Raw genomic sequence first — 25,348 nt, forward strand, 5'->3', positions numbered from 1 at the left:
TCCCAAACGGTGTGCCGCGGCACACTGGTGTGCCGTGAGGCAAGTCCGGGTGTGCCGTGGGATTTTGTGACAACCATACCTTATTATTGCAATATACAACTACATAAAAATAATTATTTTTTTATTTACTATATCAGTACTTTGTAGGTTTATATGTACGTAATCTGCGCGACTACATCTCCACCTGCAGTGCTGCATAAACATGGCTGAGTCAGCGATAACTCTCGAGGGGTGGAGGTATGCCCATTATTTTGAGTTCATCCGAAGAATAGACAGGAATGTGACGGTGAGGTGCAAACTGTGTCCAGGCCAGAAGCTGTTATCCACTGCTGTAAACACCACGTCAAACCTCAACAAGCACCTGCAAAGAACATGCTAAGGTGGAGCTACCGCACACGCTATTTGTTGTTTGTTTATATCGCAGTCTGTTCTTCTTCTCTGTCTTCCGGTTGTTGCCTGTTTTGAATGACGAATACACACTACCGCCGCCTGCTGGTAAGGAAAGTTATTGCCACTCACGCATGCGCAGTTCGTACGTGCTCGGCTGAAGTCTTTGCGGTGTCTGGTTCCAGTGCAACACATGGCCAACACGCAGGAGAACACGCCGACGCAACAGCGTGAGCAGAGATAGACTGCACAAAATATACAGATAGCAGGAGACAGAGAACAGCCACGGTCAGATAGGAAAACATTCAGGATGGAAACTGAACTAAAGAGAACATTTGAAACTTTAGCAGTCTGCGTGATCTGCCTGCAGGGAGGGGCGGGCCGGCCCTGCGAGTAAAGTAACGAGTTACTTTATGTAGAGAGTAACGAAGTAGTGTAATACTTAAGTAATATGTAATATGTAATATATTACTTTTTTTTAGTAACGACTCTGCTGAAATGTTACATTTATAATTTGTAGTTCAGGACCATGGACAATGCAGCTTCCTTGCATTGACAGTTCTCTGTGCTGAATTTCCTTTGTCTCATTTTTAATGTTGTGACCTGTCTGGTTTAAATGAGTGTGTTGCTGCTTTGATGAAGCCTAATTTGATAACGTTTCAAATTCATTTCTGAAATATTTCGTTACTAAATATTTCATGAGTAATATAGTTGTCTTTGTTACATTTTATTTGGCATTTGTAAATAATTATGCACATTTACAGATATTTTACATATGAGTGATAACACGTGTTATCAGGGCTATTTTGCACAATAGGTGTGCCTTGAGATTTTGACTTGTCCTTTGGTGTGCCTTGGGCACAAAAAGTTTGGGAACCACTGCAGTAGACAATATATATAATACAATGAGCTAAAACCTGTATAATGGAAATTCCCCAGGAGGTTCCAGTGACCCAGTTGGAAAGCTGTGAAAAGTTAAGGTTTAGAAGATTTTTATTAACACGATTGGACATGTTGAACACGTTCTCATGCATGTTGGCTAACACTGTTTGATTATATTAAAGGGATATCATGTAACAGCATCATACCAGTGCAACCCCAGGCTCTGATTATGCATGACATCCTCAACTCGAGAACAGGTTTAATCTGAAGATTTGGTCATTTATTAGACATTAGACATTAGACATTAGACAGCACATCAAACACTCACTCACAATTTTCTGGGCAGACAGGCAAAGGCTATATGGGTTTGTTTTTTCACCGGACAAGTTCATGTTTGAGTCTTTCTCAATTTCTTATCAGCTGTAAAAAATCTGCAAATTCCCGTAAAAAATCTAACTTTCAATAATATTCTTTATTTTGCTTGAAATAAAAACTCTGAAGTCTCCTGAACAACACAACAATAAAGGTGTTATTTTAGCTTTTATATTTAAACTTGCTGCATTTGTTTCTGCAGTTTTAGCTGATGGCTCTTAATTGAACCTAGATTCCTAATTAACCCATTTTAAATGAAAAAATAAGTATTCCAAACTGCATTTTCGGTTAACAGAACGCTAAGAATGGCGTTCCTAGTTGAAGTGCATCTTGGGAGTTGTACTTAACTATTTCCACTTTGCTTTTGCATCTTTTTTAATTAAAAGTCAGGCCCCAGCTTGGCGAGCTGGTGAGATAAAAGTATATGAATCATCTTCCCTGACGTTATTCTCGCTCCTCTGTCATCAGGCGCCGGTTATTGGAGTATCGCCTCCAGCTGAGGGCCAATCAGAGAATGACAGCGGAGTGGAGCTGACCAATGAAAACAGCCCTCTGACTGTGGCTGAACCGCCATCCCCCTTCAGCCCCAAGCAGAACGGAGACGCCGCCTCACCTCAAGGTAACACACACACACACATACCTATCCAATCTACAATGTAGCCTGGTTGCACCTATTCTGGAAGTAAAAGGTAAAAGTAAAACACAGAGTTTTTGTAGCCTAAACAAACTTGAACCAAGATGGAAACACCTCTTTATTATTTCAACATTTTCAACGCCATTACACTACAGCTTCAATCATTCAGTTTTTACATTTCATAATAAAAGCCCAACTTAAATCCATTCAGCATTTTTTATAAGAGGCAAATGAATCAACAATGGATGCAGGAAGCTAAACCTCTTTTGCATCTGCTTTCTCATTTTATATAGCAAGCACTAAAGAATTTTCATTTACCATCAACAAGCGACATCAACATAGATTGTGATATCGTTAAGGCTAGAATGTAACCCTTCATTTGTATAGTGTCGTTTTGCTTTGGACATGCTGTGTTACAGAGGCAAAACAACAAAGAATACAGTATGTGACTGTCGAGCCCGATATCTCGAAGATATTGGGTTTCTTTCGGGCCATCTGTCGAACCTTCTGTTGTTTTCTCTTCTCAGATGGTAACCAGTGTTTGGAGGCAAGCAGGAAAAGAAGCAGGAAGAAGTCAGTGGAAGAAGAGACTACCTGGGACCCCTACAGCGAGGTAAGACACACACAACTTACATAGAGGAAGTGTGTAAAAAAGCGATTTCTTGGAGAATTAATCCAGAATGTGTCTTTGTTTCCAGGAGAAAGCTGCAGGAGCGCCTCAGTTGAGTTTGAGGCAGACGCCCCGACCCAGGACGATCTTCCAGGCCGGTCTGAAGCCACACACACATAACAAACCTCGCAGACAGAGCCGCAAACAGGAGCACATCATGTTAATGGTAAACACACACACAAACCGTTTTCTGTTCTCCCCACATTAAATATTTCCATTTCCAAAGGCTGTGATGTTTATTTTAAAACACATTTTAAGTAAGCTACATTTCCTCCTTGTTTGTGCTTCTAAATGTGTAAATAATCTGCTTCCTGCTCATCAGCCAGGATAAACACAAACATGTTTACCTTTATTTCCCCACATCGTGGTGTAAACAAGAGGAATGTGTCCAAATCTATTGAATGGGCTTGAAAAAACCAATATGTCTTCCTTTTAAACCCTTGCACATTTAAACTGTTAAACACATTACAGTAAAACAACTTGGCAGTGTGTTTTCCTTTATTTATTGTTAATTGCCAGTAACTCCTCTTATATGAAATCTTATATATCTTTTAATATGGTTTTGGACTGTATTTGATTACACATTTTTAAAAATGCTCTTGATAACATCTGGAGGGCAAACCTTTTACTTGTAAGTACTCTGGGTGTTTCTCAATCTCGAGTAAAGCTGCTCCAGAGCCACTATTTCAAGCATACTATGTCATCGAGTGCCACCGAAGTATTGTTCCAATGTCCAGCATACTTGGAATTCTACCGAGCCCGGCGTGGCCTCTCATATGACGCACACTTGCTCGCCTGTTCCACTCTTCGTTTTCCGAATGCCAGGGCAGGAAGTATTCTTGCCTCGCTTCTGAAGCAAGTGACTCGGAAGACATGTGCTACCAAGCAAGCGTACTCGAGATTGAGAAACACCCATTCTCTCTGTGTCAATCCATTTACTTTACTCATGCGCTGGTTAGATGCAGATACAACAGTGTGTGTGTGTGTGTGTGTGTGTGTGTGTGTGTGTGTGTGTGTGTGTGTGTGTGTGTGTGTGTGTGTGTGTGTGTGTGTGTGTGTGTGTGTGTGTGTGTGTGTGTGTGTGTGTGTGTGTGTGTGTGTGTGTGTGTCTTTCTGTGTGTGGCCAATATTTGATCTGTGTTTGCTTTACTCACAGCTTGTCAGGTGCAGTGCTTCTGAAAAAAAACACCAAAGCTGTTATTTCTCCGTCATTGGGCAAACATTCCATACAAATCTTTCATTTTGTTATTCAAGTGGTACGCCAGGGTAGGCACTTTCTTGGAAGAGGCAAATTAACCAACACATTTTTCTTTAAATACACTCCTGTTAATGCAGCTCTTCTTCTTGCAGTAATAGTAACCTGTACAAGTACTACTCGTTCTTTTCAAACCTCTTTAAAGTGACACACTGTGATTAGCTAGCTTCAATATCAGCATTAAAACATATGTAAAGAACATGCTAATAGTTTAGCTCGCTGCTTAGCCGGTTCTGGTTTGAAAAGTTGCTAATAGTTTAGCCTCATTTTAACTTTAGCCGTGAGCTAGCAGCAAACGTTAGCCGATGCTTCAGTTAGCATGAGGTGTACTTGACTGACCTTTTTGAGCCACGCTTGAATTAGTTTGTCTTCCCTTTTATGCTTGGTACAGTTAGTAGTGAGGACAGCTCCAATGCTGGAATAGCAGATTTTCCTTCAGGATCCTCATCTAGCTATCACCAATTGATTGATTAACCAATAAGACCGTTCTTACTCTGAAATTAGAGTTTGGTAAAAGCCTGAAAAATGTGCCAGGAGAGGAGTTGAAGAAGTCTAGTAGCATGCTGAAGGTTTATTATTAGAGCCGGGACTCGATTAAAAAAAGTAATCTAATTAATTAGAGGCTTTGTAATTAATTAATCGAAATGAATCGCATTTTTAATCAAATATACATATTTGACCTGAGAACAGTGAGAAGCAATTTTCACATGGATTTTACTCCAAGTGGTCTACAGTCGAGTGCAATCCAGTGAGCCAGGGAGCTGGTTATTTTCTCAGACGTGGACTTACTTATCCTGGCCCTGAAACCAGTCATCTGGTTGAGTGTGGGTTGGGTCAGGGTGTGGTTCCTTGCACTCGGGGTCGGGCTAACGTCCACGCTAGCTGCTACATGCTTTGCATTTAGGTGATACTTTAGGCTTGATGTGCTGCGGTGATATGCACATTCTTTTTTGCATAATTTGCACACAACCGTGCTCTTATCGACACTTCCATCCGTCCGTTTTTTAAAACAAAATTTCCCATCCACGGGCCGACCAAAGCGGTCTCATCAGCTTGTTCGTTCATGTTTGACTATTGTTCACCGTGGTTTGTTGTTGTTTGAAGTCCCATGCTGAAGTCATGAACGTTAGTTGGTGCTCCAGTATAATCGGTACGCCTGAAACTCATCCAGTGAGAAACGTTCCGCTGTGCAAAAATAAGTGTGATTAAAATGCGTTAATTTTTGTGTAATTAATTCATCTTAATTAACGCGTTAAAGTCCCGGCCCTATTTATTATAGAATATTTGCCAAATGTCTCCCAAAAGAATACTGCTTAACACGGCCTTAAAAGCTCGGGGAAATTATATCTGAAAAGAAAAGTAGCTTTCATGTCTTTCTCTATCTTTCGCTCTCATTCCTTTAAGTCTAATACACTTCTCTTTTATGTCTCCCTTTGTCAGTCTGGAAGGGCTGGAGGTGTTGGAAGTGTTCCCCGGGTGGCTGCAGTTGTATCCGGCAGCGTTCCTAATACCCCCCATATGGAGCTGATGGAGCAAAACTCCAAGGACTCGGCTCAGAGCATCAGCACCTCGTCCAGCTCTGAGATCCAGCCAGAGTACAATGTAAGATCTGTGAGAGAGAGAGAGAGTTTGCAGGGGGAAGGACGGGGGGTTAGATTCAGATAACAGAACTAGAATCTAAACTCATAGGGGCAGATAGAGGTATTTGAAGATCTTCAAAGAAATGGATAGAAAACCCACAAAACAGGATGTCTGCACTGAAGGTGTTTAACATATCCTACTAAGCAGACAGTTTTTGAAAGCACTACTGCGAATAGTTGAGTTTATAGGTTTTGAAATCACTATTTATTATATAAGAAGCAAAACATGTTCCCAAATAACTTGGTTCTAGTTGAGGTATATGTGTATGCCCAGTGCTTTCTGCATCAGTAGATTTGAGGTTTTATCTTTAATTTTCCTGCACATTTCAGCCAATTGTTAGCAATCGTGGTATCTTAAGTATTTGTTGTTTTGATAGGCTACATAGTCATCTTAGAGTTGGCTCCTGCAACATGGTTTATATTAAAGAGCATTTCCTCTAAAGTCTGAGACACTTTAACATTTGGATAAAGTAATGCTACGGACAGGATTATGGTATTCTCTTAAATAATAAAATAATACAGCCTTTCTGAGAGAGAGATGCCCCTTTCACACCAACGCGTTTTCAGCTCCGAGCTGGAGTCTGAAAAGTGCCGGTTTTTCCTGTTCACACCGCAGCGGCGCGGCCTCTTATGCGGCTTTCACACCAGCGCTTTTCAGTTTCTAGCTCCGAGCGGGAGCTTTTCTGGTTCAGCTCCGGTTTCCCTTTTCAGCTCCCGCTCTGTACACACCGCCCACTGGCGCCCCAGAGCTGCCCTTGCTGCGTCATGACGTCACCGTTTACATCGCTGATTTGCCCCCCAACGGCAGCCATTACGGCAGCTCACAATAACAACAACAACTGCGTCGGGTCGATGATCGTGTTGCTTTTAATCACACGAAGCCAGAATAAATTGAATAACGACTTCTCCAACCTTATACTTTTCTCCAGAGTGCCGTGGTTCATTGTTTATTAATGTGTTTCTGCAGCATTTACCGACCGCTGCAGTGCTGCTCTTCCACGGAGTGTATTCTCCCGTTAGCTCCCGGTTAGCTCACACTGCAGCGGCCGCTCTAAAGTGTTCACTGTCCGACTCACACAAGCAGCTGATGCATATCCCCAGTTCCCCTTAGCCTAAGTGAATGTGTGTCAGTCTGAATTGACACTGTTTGGTATCACAACGCTGTTATGAAAGTTTCTCTGGTATAAAACGGGTGATGTTGGCATAGCAACCGAAGCTAAACTGACTACTTGCATCCGATAGCTGCAATAATACAAAACAACACGTCTGCCTCTCTCCACAATGATCGATAACAGCGAACGGATGGTCAAAGTAAGGCACAAATAAACAGAATCACACGAAGCCTGGTTAGTGTTGCCTGACTTTATAAAGTGTGTTTATAGGCACTACTGCTTGTAGGCAGGCATAACAGTCGACCCATGGGAGGTGGGTTTAGTTTCCTGCACGCCTCGACGTAAGAGAGACGTAAGCGACGTCACCTCTTAGCTCCAAAGCTCTTGCCTCTGGACCGACAATTTTTTGGAGCTGGAAGTGAACCGGATTCCGGAGCTAAGAGCCGGCGCAGCTCCGGTGTGAACAGGAAAACCCGGCGCTTTTCAGGCTCTAGCTCCGAGCCGGAGCTGAAAAGGCGCTGGTGTGAAAGGGGCACTAGCTCCGGAATCCGGTTCACTTCCAGCTCCAAACAATTGTCGGTCTAGAGGCAAGAGCTTCGGAGCTAAGAGGTCGCGTCGCTTACGTCGAGGCGTGCAGGAAACTCACCTCCCCTGAACATGGGTCGACTGTCATGCCTGCCTACAAGCAGTAGTGCTTATAAACACACTTTATAAAGTCTCTGGAGAAAAGCATAAGGTTGGAGAAGTCGTTATTTAATTTAATCTGGCTTCGTGTGATTAAAAGCAACACGATCATCGACCCGACGCAGTTCCCCGTTGTTGTTGTTGTTGTGAGCGCCGTAACGCCGTTGGGGAGCAAATCAGCGATGTAAACAGTGACGTCATGACGCAGCAGCGGCAGCACCAGTCGGGCTCTGGGCGGTGTGAACAGAGCGGGAGCAGAAAAGGGAAACCGGAGCTGAACCAGAAAAGCTCTAGCTCAGAGCTAGAAAGGGAAAAGCGCTGGTGTGAAAGCTGCAAGAGAGAGAGAGAGAGAGAGAGAGAGAGAGAGAGAGAGGACAGCTGTGTTGAAGCAGGAGATGCAGCATATTTTAGAAAGGAGGAAGTGGAGGTTTGGCAGTGATAGAAAGAGGGGAAAGTGAACTCCCCTCTCCGACCTCAGAGCCTCCTCCACCTGGCCTTGTGTTGGTGCAGGTGGCCACACACACACACACACACACACACACACACACACACACACACACACACACACACACACGAACACATAATCTGGCAGTATTTGCTCTGTATCAATAGCTTCTTTCAGGTCACGAAGACCGCGAGGACCTGTGTGTGTGTGTGTGTGTGTGTGTGTGTGTGTGTGTGTGTGTGTGTGTGTGTGTGTGTGTGTGTGTGTGTGTGTGTGTGTGTGTGTGTGTGTGTGTGTGTGTGTGTGTGTGTGTGTGTGTGTGTGTGTGTGTGTGTGTGTGTGTGTGTGTGTGTGTGTGTGCATATCTGCATGTCCTTCTGCACGTCTCAGGTCTGGGTGCACACTGTCTCTCAGTACACAGGCTTTCTATGTGTATGTTAATGCGAGACTAAGAATATAACAGAACATTTGTATCAAGTACTGTGCTTGAGTACAGCTTTGGGTTACTTTTACTTTAATTTATATTTTCTTGTCATGAAATGTTCTACTCCACTACAAGAGTTTGAGTATAAAAGCACATTTTTATCATCATTTAAATATTTATTTGAATGCAAAATACATTTCATGATCCTACTTTCCTATTTAAAAATGTTAACATGTTTTATTTAGTTGAGGTTCATTGTGAAATTGTTATTGGAGTCTTAGTAGTTTCTGATGCCACATCTCACTAAATGGAGAGGATACCAATATAATTGTCAAATATCTACTTGCATAACATTCCCAAAGAAAAATGTTTCTGCATTAAGTACTTTTAATACATTTTCGTATTTATCTTACATACCTTTACCCAAGTAACATTTTCAATCCAGGACTACATAGTATTTAACGAAGTGTGAATACTTCCTTCACCACTGGTTAATGTGTGTGTTAGGTTTGTTTTCTCTGGATCCAGGCAGGACTCAGTGGAGCGTAGCATCCTTTAGAGGAGTCGGACTCCTTCACAAAGCCTAATGGATTTTTCTCTCTTAAGGCGGACTGAAGGATCACATATCCTGGGCTCAACTTGGATTTGTTTGCACGCATAGAAATCCCACCTGCTCATAAATCAGTACACATAACTTGAGAAAGAAAGAAGGCGAGATACAAAAAAAGGTTTAATAAGGGTATTACTGTTTGAAGTTTTCTTTGAAGACTGAAGTGCAAGGCAAAAATAATAGAAACACCTGAGCAAATGAGATCACAATGAGTTTTCAGACAGCTGTAAAGTGACTTTGTTGTGCTTTAAAGATCTGCCTGTTTAATCTTGAGACAATTCAGTTTTGACTCACGCAAGGGAAACTTCCTATTGTATTTCTTTCTTCCACATAAAGGTAAATGTCACGGTCAGCTGTGAAGTCCAGTTTTAGATTTTACATCTAATTTAATACCAACATACTTAAAGTGTATTGTTTTTATGTCAAGTAGGGTACAGGAGATGTTTCTTTCCTCAAATGTTAGCTCGTATTCCCACACTAATTTGTCCCTTTTCCAACAAAACATTTGATTTGGTAGTCTGGAGTAGAGAGAGTGAGGACTTTCCCAAAATCTTTGTGATATCTTAATCCACTATAAAAATGTTCTGTGATTTGTGTCTGTGTTTTAATTAGTTGTCTTCCTATCTCCTTTCCTCATGTTAAACACAGTTAAACTACTTTTGAAATAGAATAAAGCTATTTTCATTATCTACTAATTCTACCCACAGAGGGTTATCATATAAGAGAAAGTTGGAATGGTTCTTCTAAAATAACTCTTGTTTTCTCTTTTAAACATCTTTGTCTCAGGCCATCTTTGTCTCAGACTAAAATATGGTCATGGGATTTTCCGTCAACCCATCCATATGAGTCTTCTTATCTTCATGTTTTTGCCAAAGTCTCCTGTTATCTCTTCTTTCTCCTTTTCACCTCCAGTACCAGGGAAAGGGGGGAGTGTTCCCAAAAAGGTCAAATCACTAACTTGGCCCTCATCTCTGCATTTTATCAGTGGCCTTATTCTCTTCTCATCTGTATTCTCCCTCCACCTTCCAGGATAACAAGGGGTTTGGCCTCGGTGAGCTGGTGTGGGGGAAGATTAAGGGTTTCTCCTGGTGGCCCGGCATCGTGGTGACGTGGCGCGCTACTGGCAAGCGGCAGGCCAGCCACGGCATGAGGTGGCTGCAGTGGTTTGGAGACGGCAAGTTCTCTGAGGTGAGGGCGGAAAAGGAAATTGTAATGGAAATGTACTGAGACTATGTCCTAACAAAGAACTGTATGTACTGACAAAGAACTGTCCTATCATCATCACCTTAAATTAGTCCTGGAGAAATTTAAATATCACATTATTTCTCATCACTAACCCATTATAGATATTATGAGGATATTGTTAAGTGGACTATTGGTGCTTTCACAATATATTTCGTAACAAGATTTATGATAAATAATCCTCAGTAATGTGGATTTAACTACTAAGTGGGTGAAGGCAGTTTGACGATCATGTAGAACAGTTGGGTTAGTTCAGAAAATGACTTTACTTTACTGTAATTCAGCTTTATAAAACCAGGAATAGACACTTATGGCATTTCACAATATCCAAATGATCTGTAGTCTCTTATCTTATCAATATAAAATTGATATATTGCCCAGCCCTAGTTCAAACTGTGGGAGAACACTATTGTCTGACCTGTGTATGTCCTTGGTTTGCTTCATTTGTCCTAACTAGTTGAACGTGGTTATTTGTATCACTTTTGGTTGTTGTTATTATCTTTCTGGAGCAGATGCCCCCATCCTGCAATCACAAGGTTCAACAGTTTCCTATAAAGCTATGCAGCTAGAGGTTTCTCTGTGTCGGTCACTGCAGATTGATTCTGTTTATTTAAACCCCTCTGCAAGAGTTTTATCTTTAGTAAACATAAAAAGACATGTTGTTGGTTGACAAGTTCAGCATTTTTGTAGGAGGGACGGAGAGGGACATTTTGTTAAAGTTGTACTTGGTGTGATGCCGTGTGTTTTCTCTCCAGGTTTCTGCAGATAAACTGGACTCCATCACCGCCTTCCCCAAGTTCTTCAGCCAGCCTTCCTACACCAAGCTGGCCTCGTACCGCAGGGCCATCTTCCAAGCTCTGGAGGTGAGTGTCAACGTGTAGAAAAAACACTTAGTCTCCTTCTTCTCCTATTTCTTCTTCTCCTATTTCCTCTGCTTCTTCTTCTTCTTGTCCTATTTCTGCTTATTTTTCCTTTTCTTTTTGTCTTTCTTCTTTTTTGTTCTTTTCCTATTTCATCTTCTCCTTATTTTTTTAAGTACAGGTGTCTCCAATTACTATGTCGTTTGACTGTATGTAGTTTTGTGTGTGTGTGTGTGTGTGTGTGTGTGCGTGCATGTGTGTGTGTGTGTGCTTGGGTATGAGTTTGGGAGGTGTTAGCGGCTTATTACGTTAAAGATCTGCTGCAAAAACAGGCTGTTTGAAAAAAAACACTGGTTCAAGAGTTTTTACGGTTTGTGTGTGTGCGTGCACGTGCCAAATAAACAAACACAGCATGTGCATGTCTAACAGAGGTTCTTACTCACTATCACTGTCTCATCATGTCATGAAATGAGATTGAAGAGGGGAAACAATTATAAATGGGAAAACGAATACCTTTTGGGCATTTACGCAAAAGACATATTGACTCCAAACGTGTGTAAAAGACAGACAGGCTGGCAGACAGTGGCGGCTGGTGGAAAATATTTTAGGTGGGGCTGTGGAAATGGTGACCAAACAATACTAGGGGGGTCCCCCGGTAAAAAAAATTGAGAAAAGACCCCATCAATTATTACTTCTGGGGATGTTAGAGGGGGGGGGGAAGGACAAATTGAGGCTTAAAAATATGAGAAGACTGATCAATACCTCCATAATCTTCAGTGTGGTTAGCTATGAATCATCCAAAACTTCCAAACACCTTGTCCTGGACATAGTTTCTACAGCATAAACTGTGCAACAGTACAGCAGGCCCACACAGACTGCAGAACACCGGGGCTTTTGGGAACACTCAAAATTACATAAAAGGATTTAATTCCCATTTAACATGTTAAGGGGCTTTTTTCCCACGTTTTTTTTCATGAAACTGTAATTAATAATATGTAATAAACTATTCATGTGTCCTGCTCATTTAACAGGAAGAAACTCAGCTAACTGATGATATGAAACATGTTTACCGAAACAAAACACAAGTCTCACAAGAAGCGTCTAAATGAGTCCTGAGCGGAAAAATGCTAACGCACTCTAGGTATAAATCAATCGATATACTTATCGGATATACACAAACAAGCTTAGCTAACAAGCTGGGATTCCACAGATTCTAGAAATATAAGTATCATCACTGAGCGATCAGAACTCGCGACAGGGGAAGCAAATACAGACATCACACGACGTAGCTTTAGGTAGCAAAACACGGAGATATGCTCACCTTTTGCTGTTATTCTGATCAAAAACGAGAGAAACGCGGCTGAAGGTTAATCCATAGGTTAATCCAATGTGTCTGTCAGTTTGAAAAAACGATTGATAATCCATAATTCCATTTTTATGTCAAAAACTGAGTTTTCATTAGCTGCTAATGATAGCTTCCAGAGTGAATGACAGCTTCCTGTTTTGTCTCCTTGGATACGAGTCCAAACAACTCACAGACTGCACCGGGCGCTGACGTAGGCGCCCTGTGACCATCAGATTTGACGACGCTGATTGTCTGAAATTATGTTTTGGCGGCATAGTTTAAAGATAGCAACAGTTGGCTTCTTCTGCACTTGCTGCACTCTCGTCCAGACGAGAGAGGATAATGATACACGGGCAAGGCCAGGCAAGAAACATGTGATTTATCAGTAACTTTAGACATCGTAACACAATTTTAAACGAGATTGTATTGTAGATTATACATTTTACTGATACCAATTATATAATATTTACCTTCCTTAATGGAACAACGCAGTCTCCTCTTGTTGCAGCTCTTTAAAGCAACCCAACGGAAGTTTCATGTAAGTTTAGTTCTTTCACTCGTAGCTCGGGCTGCAGGGGTGCTAGAGACAGGAGTATGTTGATACGACCTTCCTAGCCGGAGTTATGGCCGCATTTTACAATAAACTTCCATTGGGTCGCTTAAAAACAAATATCGCAATTCGAATCGAAATCGCAATATTTTTCAGAAAAATCGCAATTAGATTTTTCCCCAAAATCGTGCAGCCCTAGTGTGAATGCGCCCGTAAAGACATGTAGTTACAGAGTATTGTTTCTGTCAGCGCTGTGATTCAGTGCAGGCACTCTGACTGCAGGACTCTTCATGCTGCTGTTATCTCTCTCCTTGTGGCAGTGCTTTGTTTTCATTGCTTCGTTCACCTTGTCCACATACTGTCAGTCAGATGTCTTCAAAAGATAAAATAACTCTTTCTCTTTTACCTTATCTCTATCCGTCAATCTTACGTCTGTGTACTTAAAGGATTAGTACGGAGCCCTGGAGGGTTCATAGAGAGAAAAATAAATAAAACGAGGTCATTTTTTATTACAGGGTGTCCACGGGGTCTTAAAAGTATTTAAAGTTGATAAATCAATTTAGCGAAAATTAAGGCTATTAAAAAGTATTAAACGGCATTTTCCAAGGTATTAAGAAGGTCCACAGCAACGTCAACATGAAACACCCTTTAATTTACTGAAACAACATGTCGGGAAACCCCCTCAAGGCGGCCCCATGCATAGCGTGCCATAAAATGCTGCTTCTTATTTTAAGTTTCGATGCCTCGCTCCGCTCTGTGGGGGGGGGGGGTTGTTTTATCTGCTGGTGGACTACCTGAGAGATATACAGCAGGAGAACACGCCGTCCACCACGGGGAATAAACAGAAGGGCAACCATGACAACCATGCTCCGGGGTCTTCTTCGCTGCTTTTGGTGTATTTTGTGGCGGCAGCAGCGCCACTTACAGGCCTGGCATATGTACTACAGCGTTTCCAGCATTTCCAGCAGTCTCGTGTGAACGGACACGTTAATGAGTCGAATGCGTGTGAACGGAAGACTTTTTTGCATATGCGTTTTACTGTATGCGTCCTCGTGGGGCCGGGGTCTAAGCCAAACTATATCCAGTCACAGAGATTTGCTATTTTAAAGTAAGGTCAACACATATCGACCCTAAATATAGTCTATATTAAGAACGACAAAAGTCTTAACATATATATCGTTTTTTGTAAACATATGACAAATGTGTGAGGGTGATGACGTCAGAGCATCGTCCTATGTGCCGGGCTTAGCCCCGGACAGCCCCAGCCCAATTTAACCCCTGGGTATTTGTGAGGGAGCTCCTATATGGCATTACCCCGCTGAAGCTCACCAAAGTTTAATATATTTCATAGTTCAAAGTTTTGTCAATTGTTTTGTTTATTGGTCAAATACTGGTTTCTACTGGTTTCTGATGGTTTTACTGGAATGAAAGAGCACAGAGTACAGAAGCAACAAAGCAGCATACTGCATTAACCCTAACCCACAGAGAGGTTGAAGTTCATGTGGAGAGGAGGCTTCAGTAGTCTGTCTGCACTCTGTTTAGTTGTGCTATCTTACAATCAATATAGTAAATGTGAGGATAATGTGTCGCCAATGTAACCGGTTAGAACTCGAAGTTGCGATGAGGTCTTAAAATTTATGGGGGGTCTTAATGTATGAGGGTCTTAAAAAAGGTCTTAAAAGGTATTAAATTTGACTTCAGGATTCCTGCATATACCCTGTATTAATTCATGCGCACGAGATGTAATTCGTGGCCTCAATTTAAATAAAACAAGGCCACGTTTTATTAATTTGTGCGCACGATATATTAGTTTTATGAAGATGTCCGGTCGCCAGGGTGTGTGTGTGTGTGTGTGTGTGTGTGTGTGTGTGTGTGTGTGTGTGTGTGTGTGTGTGTGTGTGTGTGTGTGTGTGTGGGCATTTGTTTTTAGAAGATATTATGATAGTGGCGTTTGTTCCGGTGCACTCCGACAGCATTTAGCACTAGCCTACATCGAGATTAAGATTAAACGAATTTCTTTCACACATGTGTGAAATTACTGTTCATGGTAATTTGAAAACAAATGCCGATGTCGGGGACACATATACACCGAACACACACACCCACACAGAGCTGAGCAGAACACAAACACACACACCTCATGTAGCCTTTCACGTTTCCATAGCAATAACCATTTCCGGTCAACAGCGTAAACTCGCTTTCAAAATAAAAGCATCTAAATAAAACAGGAAGTTAACCTAAATTACATTTAAGACATATACAACTGCAACGAAAGTAACAAAAAGAATGTCATATCCTTTTCAGTTTCTCAGAACACAAATTGGGTTATTTACACATCATGCGCCCTGGTGACCGGACATCTCCTTCATAAAACGAGTAATAGGGGGTGTAGAGGCTAAGCCAACGCTTTAAGCCTCTGAGGATCCGCTTGGTGGGTGTAATTGACGCACACAAGTTTGCTGCTGAATAAATGTTAGAAACCAAGTTTCCAGTTTGAAACAGTCCATTTATTTGCTTCTTTTCATGTTCACCACACGATATTACCGTTTACACCATACCGTTCCTTTGTTTGTAATCCCGTGTTTGTGTGTGTGTTCTCCGTGTGTGCTCTCCGTGTGTGCTCTCCGTGTGTGTGTGTGTGTGTGTGTGTGTGTGTGTGTGTGTGTGTCTGTGTGTGTGTGTGTGTGTGTGTGTGTGTGTGTGTGTGTGTGTGTGTGTGTGTGTGTGTGTGGTCAAAAACTGTATGGCCTTCCGGCGGAACCTCTCACCAACACACATAGGTTCCTACCTTTATACCCACAGTCAATTGGCTACTACACACCAGCCCCTAATTGATAGTACAGGTATCAATTGAAAACAATTAAGGAGCCAAATGTAAAAATCATATTTCAATACATAGAAATGCACATCCTACACTTCCTGTACTAAACATAGTTTAGGTCTTTTCACTTGACCAGCTTGTGCAGAGGGATTAAAATCCTTTCTTTTACGACACAACTCCAACAGAATTGTCTTCAGCCTGATAAACCAGGCCACCGACACTTTGAGCTTTTTCCAGTCTGAGAAGTAAGTCATGAGCTGGTCTGTTGCATCAAGTGATCCATTGACTATGATATTAACCGAGGTATCTTTACTGACTTCTGGGTCAACCAAATCCAATATGACATCACCGCCATAATATGTAGGCCATTCCTCTTCAGATTTGACAAGAAACGTGGGACCCTCAAGCCAACTGCGGCTCTTCAGAAAGTCAGGGATCTTCATTCCTCTGGATGCAGCATCAGCTGGGTTGTCTTTGGTTCCTACATGCTTCCATTGACATGGTCTTGAAACCTCTCTTATGGTTGTGATCCTATTTGCCACAAATGTGTGGAAACGCTTGTCCTCGTTGTTAATGTACTTCAGAACTGAAGTACTGTCTGTCCAAAACACAGACTCATCCAAATGAAGTTGAAGCTCTGATTTTAACATCATATCCACTCTGGCAGCCAGAACAGCAGCTGTTAGTTCCAGTCGTGGAATGGTCACCATTTTTATGGGTGTAACTCTAGCCTTTCCTAATAGGAAAGCAACATGAACATCACCTTTGCAGTTCATTGGCCTGATGTAAGTTACAGTCCCGTAGCCATTTTCACTGGCATCAGCAAAGTGATGTAGTTGAGAGTGTATGGGTTCACCGAAGTCCTTTGGCTTCATACACCTGTCCACTTTGAGTGATGCCAACAGCTTAATGTCCTCCAACCACCGTCTCCACTGGTGTACGATATCTGGTGGAATAGCATCATCCCATCCACAGCTTCTCCTGCAAAGCTCTTGTTGCATTATCTTGGCTGGCAAAGTGACTGGTGCCAAAATACCCAAAGGATCATACACCGAGCTTGTTGTGGATAGCATGCCACGTCTGGTTAGAGCCTGCTGTTTCACTTCCATCTTGAATTTAAAGGAATCTGACTCGACGCACCAGAGTAGTCCCAAAGCTCTCTCAAGAGGAAGATTGTCTCTATCCAGATCCAGGTCCTTTAGCTCTTTAGCCTTCTGCTCTTCCGAGATTGTCTCCAAAACTGCCCGACTATTGCTGATCCATTTTTCCAGCACAAAACCTCCTCTTTTACAGAGAGCATTAAGATCTTCAACCATTTGTATTGCTGCCTTCTCTGAGCCCAAACCCATCAAACAGTCGTCCACATAGAAATTTCGCTTAACTGCTTCAACAGTCTCAGCAGAAAAGTCAGACTTCTTGTCGTCAGCAGTTTTCCTTAGCGCATAGCTAGCGCAACTGGGAGAAGAGACAGCCCCAAACAGATGCACCGTCATTCTGTATTCCTGGATCTCTCTGGTGAAGTCTCCCTCTGGCCACCAGAGAAAACGAAGGAAGTCTCGGTCTTCTTCTGTGACTTTGACCTGGTGAAACATAGCCTGTATGTCGCCCATGAATGCCACAGGTTCCTGCCTGAAACGAGTGAGAACTCCAAGCAGTGAACTGGTGAGATTGGGACCTTGATAAAGTACATTATTTAATGATGTTCCTTTAAATGTGGCACCACAATCAAACACCACTCGGAGAGAACCTTTTCGTGGATGGTAAACACTGTGGTGTGGGATGTACCATAATTTTCCACTGCCACAGTGCTGCTGTGTTGGTACCTGTTCAGCATAACCCTTTTCAATCACTCCATTCAGAAAGCTGGCATATTCCTTATGCAATATTGGGTTACTCACAAATCTTTTCCTCAATCCAAGTAGCCTTTGCTTTGCCACTGCAAAGTTGTTTGGAAGAAGGACTTCAGGTGTCTTAAGGGGCAACTTCAGGCTGTACCTGTTGTCCTGTAGTGTTGCAGATGTATTCATGATTTCCATAAATGTTTGGTCTTCCCTTGACATCTCTTTTTCCTCCGAGGGCTTTTCATTAAAGTCATGATTATACTGACTGCTAAGCATGAGCTCCAATTTGGAAATAGAAATCCTATTCACCACAACAGAAGCTTGCTCCATGTCAACAACGCTGCCATTGCTGCTTCCATGTAAAGGACCATTGATGGCCCATCCCAACACTGTTCTTATAGCGTATGGGCCATTTCCACAACTGTTGACAATTTCCCAAGGTTCCAATATCTTGGGAGCGTTGGTTCCAATCAACATGTCAACATTGGCATTTATGCTGGGGATATGAACTTTTGACAAATGATTCCACCTCTTAACATCTGCGGCTGTAGCAATGTGTTCTTTGGTTACTGGCATTTGCTTCTGTGTGAGGACTTCTGGAAGAGAATAAAAGTTATTTCCCTCAAGACCAGATACCTCCATCCCAAATAAGGAGTAAGCTGGAACGACCTTTTTCTGTCCCATAGTCTTCAAAAGAAAATTAGTTCTTTTTCCTGTGATGTTTAATCTGTGCATGAGATCTTCTGAGCAGAATGTGGCTGTGCTTCCAGGATCTAAAAATGCATAGGTCTGTATAATCTCACTTCCTTTTGTGGACTTGACCTGCACTGGAATAATTGAAAGAATGCAGCCATCATTTCCGGCCCCTGTACGTCCACATGTCTGAGGGGGTGCTTGTGATTTAGCGGTTTGTCCCAATTCCACATTAGATGTATTTATGTGGAGCGCAGTAGGATGTTGCTTTTCACAAACCTCACAGATCAAGCGTTGTTTACAGTCCCGGCTTATGTGTCCAATACACAAGCATCCAAAGCAAATTCCTTTCTCCTTTAGAAATTGAATTTTGTCTCTGTGCTTCCTTTTGCTGAACTGCTTACATCTGTCCAAAACGTGAGTGTTGTGATCACAACAATGACACACCAAGCTCTCCTGTGGTTTTGAGTTATTTGTCGTTTTAATTCCGACCTCACTCATTGGGAATACTGTAGCGGCAAAACTACTTCCTTTCATTCTGTTCTTTGATTGTGGCTGAAACATGTTGGAAGATTTGATAGCAACTGATTTATGTCCTGAATCCTCGATGTCTCCAAAGATCGGATCAGAAAGGACTCGTACATGCCTCTCAATGAATTTGACCAAGTCAATGAAATGAGCTCTGTTGTTTGAGGCTTCCATGATGTTATGAGCTTTGTTTCTCCATTGTTCCCTTAGTTTGTATGGCAACTTGAAGAAAACCATTTTCATATTGGAGGGCATATCCAACTCCTGCATGTACTGAAGTTCTTCCATCACATTAGCACATCCACGCAGAAATAAAGCATAGGCTTGTAGTGCTTTAATGTCTTCTGCCTTTGTTATTGTTGGCCAAGCTAGAGCCTTTCCTATGTAAGCAGCAGCGATCTTGTACTCGTTCCCAAAATGTTCTTGCAAAAGACCCTTTGCCACAATGTAGCCACGTTCTGGAGCCATATGCTGGCAGCTACGAACCAGTTCCTGTGGCTGTCCTTTTGTGAACTGTTCTAAATAGTACAAGCAGTCGGCTTTGCTGGCTTTGTTTTCCACTCCTTGTTCAAATGCTTTAATGAAAGCCTTGTACTGAAACAGGTCTCCATCAAAGATAGGAATGTCTCTTGCTGGTAGAGACAGTAAACGTTGCTGGTGAACCAGTGCAGCTGTTATTTCATTTTGCTTTTGCATTATCGTGAATAAACCTTCAGGTGGAATTAGATTGATTTGCTGATGGTGATTTTCCTGTTGCCTTTCTCATGCAGTTGATTCACCAGTTATCAACCCATGTGATGTTCCCAGATAATGTTGCTTTTGTACATACGCATCTTCCTTAAATGCAAACTGCCTTTCAGCTTGCTTTGGTCCCATGTCCACCTTTGTTGGTTTGCTGGAGGATATTTGCCATGATGTGGAATCATACTCCTTTGCCAGGGGGTTAAGTATGTTTAACGATGCCAGTTTCCTTTTTTCCTTTTCCAGGTATGAGTTCATTCCATTTGTTGGTGCAAGCGAGGAACGTCGTGAATGTGAACCCTGTAAAACTGCTAGCCTAGCAGTAGATACAGCTAGCTCAGTTTCCAAATCAAGCTTTTCCTTTTTCCGCTTTAATTGTAGCTTTAATTGTAGCTCCTGTTCCTCCAGTGCATGCCTCTCAGTTAAGCCTGCCATGCGAGCAACAATTGCAGCCTTTTCTGCTGCTGCTATAATTTGTGCAGATGAAGTTGTACTTGACTTTGTACTGCTGTCACTTTTGTTTGAACATTTACCAACATTAGAAACACTGTCATCAGGATTGATTTCATCATTATTATCACCAGTACCTTTGGTTTCACAAACCCACACCTTGATTTGGACAATAAATTCATCATTGAACATCATTTTGGCTTTAAACCATGTTTCATGTCTTTCTCTTTCATCATGTGGCAATAAACCCATTAAAGTGTCATGCATAGACCTGGCTTCAACACACAATTCAATATAACCATCCAGAGCATTTTGAACCTTAGCATGTTCAGCACTTAACATCAAATCTTTTATACTTGTTCTTAATTTGCTAGCTTTATTTAGCTTAGCCTTTCTGCCATTTTGCAACCTCTCAAGTTTTTCCGCAAGTGCTTTGGCAGAGAGTTTAACTACCCGCTTAGTGCTTTGCGCATCACTACAGCCGGCCACGCTATCCAGCTTGCCAGCTGCTGGCAGCGCGTAATCTGACGCGCTGTCAGCTGCTGGTATGTCCGCAGAGCGCTCCTCCATATTTGAATGTCTTAAAGTCAAACGGATTGTCACAAATCAATCAGTACAATACAAGCGCTTATTGTTCATCCTTTTCACAACCAATGCATTGGAATTACGCCCCTTATGTGTGCACACAACTTAATTCCTATGGCCATTTAAACCGGTTGTAGCGCGCTACACATACCTCCTCAGATGAACGTAGTTCCGTGCCAAGCGGCGAAAAGCTTCCCGGCACCATTCAGCGCGTTGCTCCTGTCGCCTTCCTGTGCAGCAGATGAGCAAACGAGTTGTAGCCGTCCTCCTCTCGGCGTCAGGTGGCTGCTAACAGCTGTGCAGCCGGCGTGTTGTTTTCCTCCTCTCGGCGTCCGGTAGAAGGTGAGCAGCCGCTCTCAGCGTTCCATAAACGCAACGAAAAAATGTCCTCTTGTGTTACTCCAAAAAAGGCAAGTTTTTGACTATTTGTAGAGGCTAAGCCAACGCTTTAAGCCTCTGAGGATCCGCTTGGTGGGTGTAATTGACGCACACAAGTTTGCTGCTGAATAAATGTTAGAAACCAAGTTTCCAGTTTGAAACAGTCCATTTATTTGCTTCTTTTCATGTTCACCACACGATATTACCGTTTACACCATACCGTTCCTTTGTTTGTAATCCCGTGTTTGTGTGTGTGTTCTCCGTGTGTGCTCTCCGTGTGTGCTCTCCGTGTGTGTGTGTGTGTGTGTGTGTGTGTGTGTGTGTGTGTGTGTGTGTGTGTGTGTGTGTGTGTGTGTGTGTGTGTGTGTGTGTGTGGTCAAAAACTGTATGGCCTTCCGGCGGAACCTCTCACCAACACACATAGGTTCCTACCTTTATACCCACAGTCAATTGGCTCCTACAGGGGGAATAATCGGGAAGTTCTATGTGTGTAGAGGTGTGTGTGTGTGTGTGTGTGTGTGTGTGTGTGTGTGTGTGTGTGTGTGTGTGTGTGTGTGTGTGTGTGTGTGTGTGTGTGTGTGTGTGTGTGTGTGTGTGTGTGTGTGTGTGTGTGTGTGTGGCTAAAATGTAGCAGCCTCGATCTCTATTCAGATGTTCTGAAGGTAAACACAGTGAAGGCGCTGCGTAAAAGACACAGCTCTCTGCGCGCAGATAGCAGATACTGTGAGAGTCACAGACATGAATTCATAGATCAAGGCAGACTGGTTCACAGACTCTCCTGTTTTGCGAATCCGGTGCTTAAACAAATAGCTCTACACCTCTGGCCGAAATGTCCCTAAAATGAAGTCCGAGTTTGAAATATATCTCAAATAATGTATGCACTGCCAATTCCCCACATAAACATAACAGTCTGCGATGAAACGGTTGTCTCCTGTGCGCTCCACTTCCTAATTGGAAAGTATATTGTGCGCACGAATGAATAAAGTGTAGCCTCGTTTTATTTAAATTGAGGCCACGAATTACATCTCCTGCGCACAAATTACATCTTGTGCTCACAAATTAATAAAACGTGGCCTTGTTTTATTTATTTTTCTCTCTCTATGAACCCTCCGGGGCTCCGTAGATTAGAAACGAGGAGGAAATGTAACCATTTAAAACTTGGGTAAATTACATTTCTTGCTCGTTAAAACTTTATTAGACCTGTTATTGTATGACGATGAATCTTTACATGGTGTTCTGATATTTATAAAATGACACTGATTTGCATATTGATGGCGCTAGGCTCTAAGTTCATCTTTCCTAGGTCAAATACAACATTAAAATGTTTCTTACACATTTATTCATTAGTCAGGATGATTCAATTATAAAATATCAGCTTATAACACTGACGGAGGACATTTGCTGCATACTTGAAGCACGTTTTGATGATATTACGTCTGGCCTTGATAACTTGTTTTTAAATCAAGGAATTTTGATTATAAGCATGCATTACAGTGTGGTATTACTATGTTGTACAGGATTGGAATAGTCCTTTACCTTTTCAACTACCTTCATATCACCTTGTGAATTAAATTTGTTGTCAACTTTAGCTTTTTGTCTCACATTGTGTCACATCTCTTCATCACAGATGTCCAGTATCCGGGCGGAGAATAAGTTTCCTGCCTGCGAGTCGGACAATCCAGAAGACCAGGTCAAACCCATGCTGGACTGGGCCAACGGCGGCTTCCTGCCCAAAGGAGGGGAGGGACTCAAACCCACACACAGTGCCGGTGAGAAAGGCAGCAGCAAACCAGTCGTATAAACCACTTCCAAATGTCTCGTCCACAGAGGAAATAAGAGTTGTTCTGTTTTTGTGTCTCCCTGCAGACAGTAACCCTCTGGACCACCAGGTCCTCGATGTTTCGCTGCCCGAGTATTTCCCCAGCGCCAAGCGGCCCAGAGTCAGCCTCTGTAAGGGCAAGGCCGCCCCTGAGGAGACATACAGCAGAGGTACCTTAACACTCTAATAAATAATAAGTACAGTGTTTTTAGTTTCCTTGCTTTATGTCAAAAAATATGTTATTATGGTTGTGTTATTATTTCTGATATTTTCCATTTCTGTTTGGCTGCACACAAAAAAAAAAACACATGCGCAACACAAGGTGCTGAACACTGTAAAGCAAATACAATGTTTGTCTATTTATAACATCTAAACGTTGACTTTCCTTTTCCTCTCAGAACAAATGGTGAATGAAGTTCTAAAGAATAACAGAAGTATAGAAGGTATGAACGCTTTGACATTGTTTATTACAGTAATTATTAGTTCTGTTATTCCTCCCTTTTTCACCATTGATTGATGTGTGTGTGTTTCTTCTTGCGTGTGTTTTGGCAGAGTTCTGTCTCTCTTGTGGAAAGACGAGAGTAGCAACTTTCCACCCGCTCTTTAACGGAGGCCTGTGCCAAAATTGCAAGGTAATACAATTCTAAAAACATGGATTACGTTGACGGATCAGAAGCTTTTCCTAACGGGGTCCTTAGCATGGAGCTTTCTCCTTTCTTAGTTGCGTTGATCATGTGTGTGGTGCATTCAGGGGTCCTTGTCAACAGAACTTTGTTGCCCTACTATTAAAAGTGATAATGGATCCATTTCATTTAAGTTATCTAGTTCCAAGGCTTTGGGAATGGGACATATACTTTAAAGATAATACAGATATCTTAAAGGTTTCTCACTTCAAGAAGTCCCATTGTCTAATAAGACCTTTTTTTAACTTTGGATTCACATTGGGTTAACTTAAACATGTAAAATACTCAACAAATAATCACGATTACTGAGTGTGCAAATAGTGATATATGACTGAATGAATGATGACAAATTGTTTCTGCAGTGTTTGAGGGATTCACTAGAGTGATATGTCAATTATGGCTGCGCAATATATTGATGTATGTCAATATTGTGATATGAAACTAGATATTGTCTTACATTCTGGATACCGTAATAGTGCACGATGGTCTTTTCCTGGTTTTAATCACAGTAAATGGATGTTATGGATTATCACTGATGATTATTGATAATATAATAAATATTTTAAAATGTCAATAATGGTGTCTGTATTCAGGACGTGTACCTGGAGATTTCCTACATGTATGACGATGACGGTTACCAGTCCTACTGCACAATCTGCTGTGGAGGGAGAGAGGTGCTGCTCTGTGGAAACGCCAACTGCTGCAGGTCCGACACACACACACACACACACACACACACACACACACACACACACACACACACACACACACACACACACACACACACACACACAAGAAACAGTACATACAATACGTGTAATACTCCTCCTCGTCATGTTTTTCTGCCTGTTCACCTCCTCTCCTCTCCTGCAGGTGTTTCTGCGTGGACTGTTTGGACATCCTGGTGGATCCCGGAGCGTCGAACAGCGCTCGCCACCTGGACCCGTGGCGCTGCTACATGTGCCAGCCGCTGCTGCAGTACGGCGTCTTGAAGCGACGGCATGACTGGAGCCTTAAGCTGCAGGAGTTCTTCGCTAAGGACAGCGGACAGGAGTTTGTGAGATATCTTCTATAATAATCAAATGCACAATCCCCCTAACAGTATGACACTTTTTACATCACAGGGCAACTGTTATTACATTTCACCTCAATATAATGCTTTTTGAAATGTAATGATCAGAAAATGTATTTGGTCATTGTTGACAGATCTTTTACCTCTGCGATAACTACCGCAATACTGACGTAAAGTAAAATAAATACAGTGTTTCCCACAGTATTAGATTCTAGTTGTGGGGCACCGCAAGACATACACCTTATAACAAAGGGTTGTTGTTGAGTCATTTTCTTGTTGTTGTATTTGTTTGACAGTTCCCACAGATACAAAGAGAGTTTACTGAAGGATACAAAACAAACTTGCTAATAAGCCTACTAGATGCTAAATGATCTTCTGATTTTCTTCCAGGAGTCACCAAAGAGGTTCCAAGCAGTCCCTGCAGAGCAGAGACGACCAATCAGAGTCCTCTCCCTGTTTGACGGCATTGCCACAGGTGAGGATGACTGTGAGAATGAAAAGAGAGAGACGATGAATACATGTTATCTTAAACCACTTGATGTTTCATTAATTTAAAATGTGCTTTTTATTTCAATTTAAGTTCATTCACCAACACTTAAATCAGTTTAAAGTATAATGATGAGAC

At 42.1% G+C, this 25,348-nt stretch overlaps 1 protein-coding gene across 2 annotated transcripts in view; it reads left to right on the plus strand.

Annotated features, from left to right (window-relative positions):
• Positions 1–25,348, plus strand: part of dnmt3bb.1 (DNA (cytosine-5-)-methyltransferase 3 beta, duplicate b.1) — a 53,981-nt gene that overhangs the window by 22,769 nt on the left and 5,864 nt on the right. For both annotated transcript variants that reach the window (XM_034087178.1, XM_034087180.2), the window contains exons 3-15: positions 2,110–2,260; positions 2,803–2,888; positions 2,974–3,111; positions 5,641–5,802; positions 10,145–10,303; positions 11,113–11,220; positions 22,777–22,918; positions 23,016–23,138; positions 23,367–23,411; positions 23,521–23,600; positions 24,245–24,357; positions 24,525–24,708; positions 25,114–25,198. In XM_034087178.1, the coding sequence (XP_033943069.1) occupies positions 2,110–2,260; positions 2,803–2,888; positions 2,974–3,111; positions 5,641–5,802; positions 10,145–10,303; positions 11,113–11,220; positions 22,777–22,918; positions 23,016–23,138; positions 23,367–23,411; positions 23,521–23,600; positions 24,245–24,357; positions 24,525–24,708; positions 25,114–25,198 (1,576 nt within the window). The remainder of the gene's footprint in view (positions 1–2,109; positions 2,261–2,802; positions 2,889–2,973; positions 3,112–5,640; positions 5,803–10,144; positions 10,304–11,112; positions 11,221–22,776; positions 22,919–23,015; positions 23,139–23,366; positions 23,412–23,520; positions 23,601–24,244; positions 24,358–24,524; positions 24,709–25,113; positions 25,199–25,348) is intronic.

Source organism: Pseudochaenichthys georgianus, chromosome 7, assembly GCF_902827115.2.
Source record: "Pseudochaenichthys georgianus chromosome 7, fPseGeo1.2, whole genome shotgun sequence".
Lineage (NCBI taxonomy): Eukaryota > Metazoa > Chordata > Actinopteri > Perciformes > Channichthyidae > Pseudochaenichthys > Pseudochaenichthys georgianus.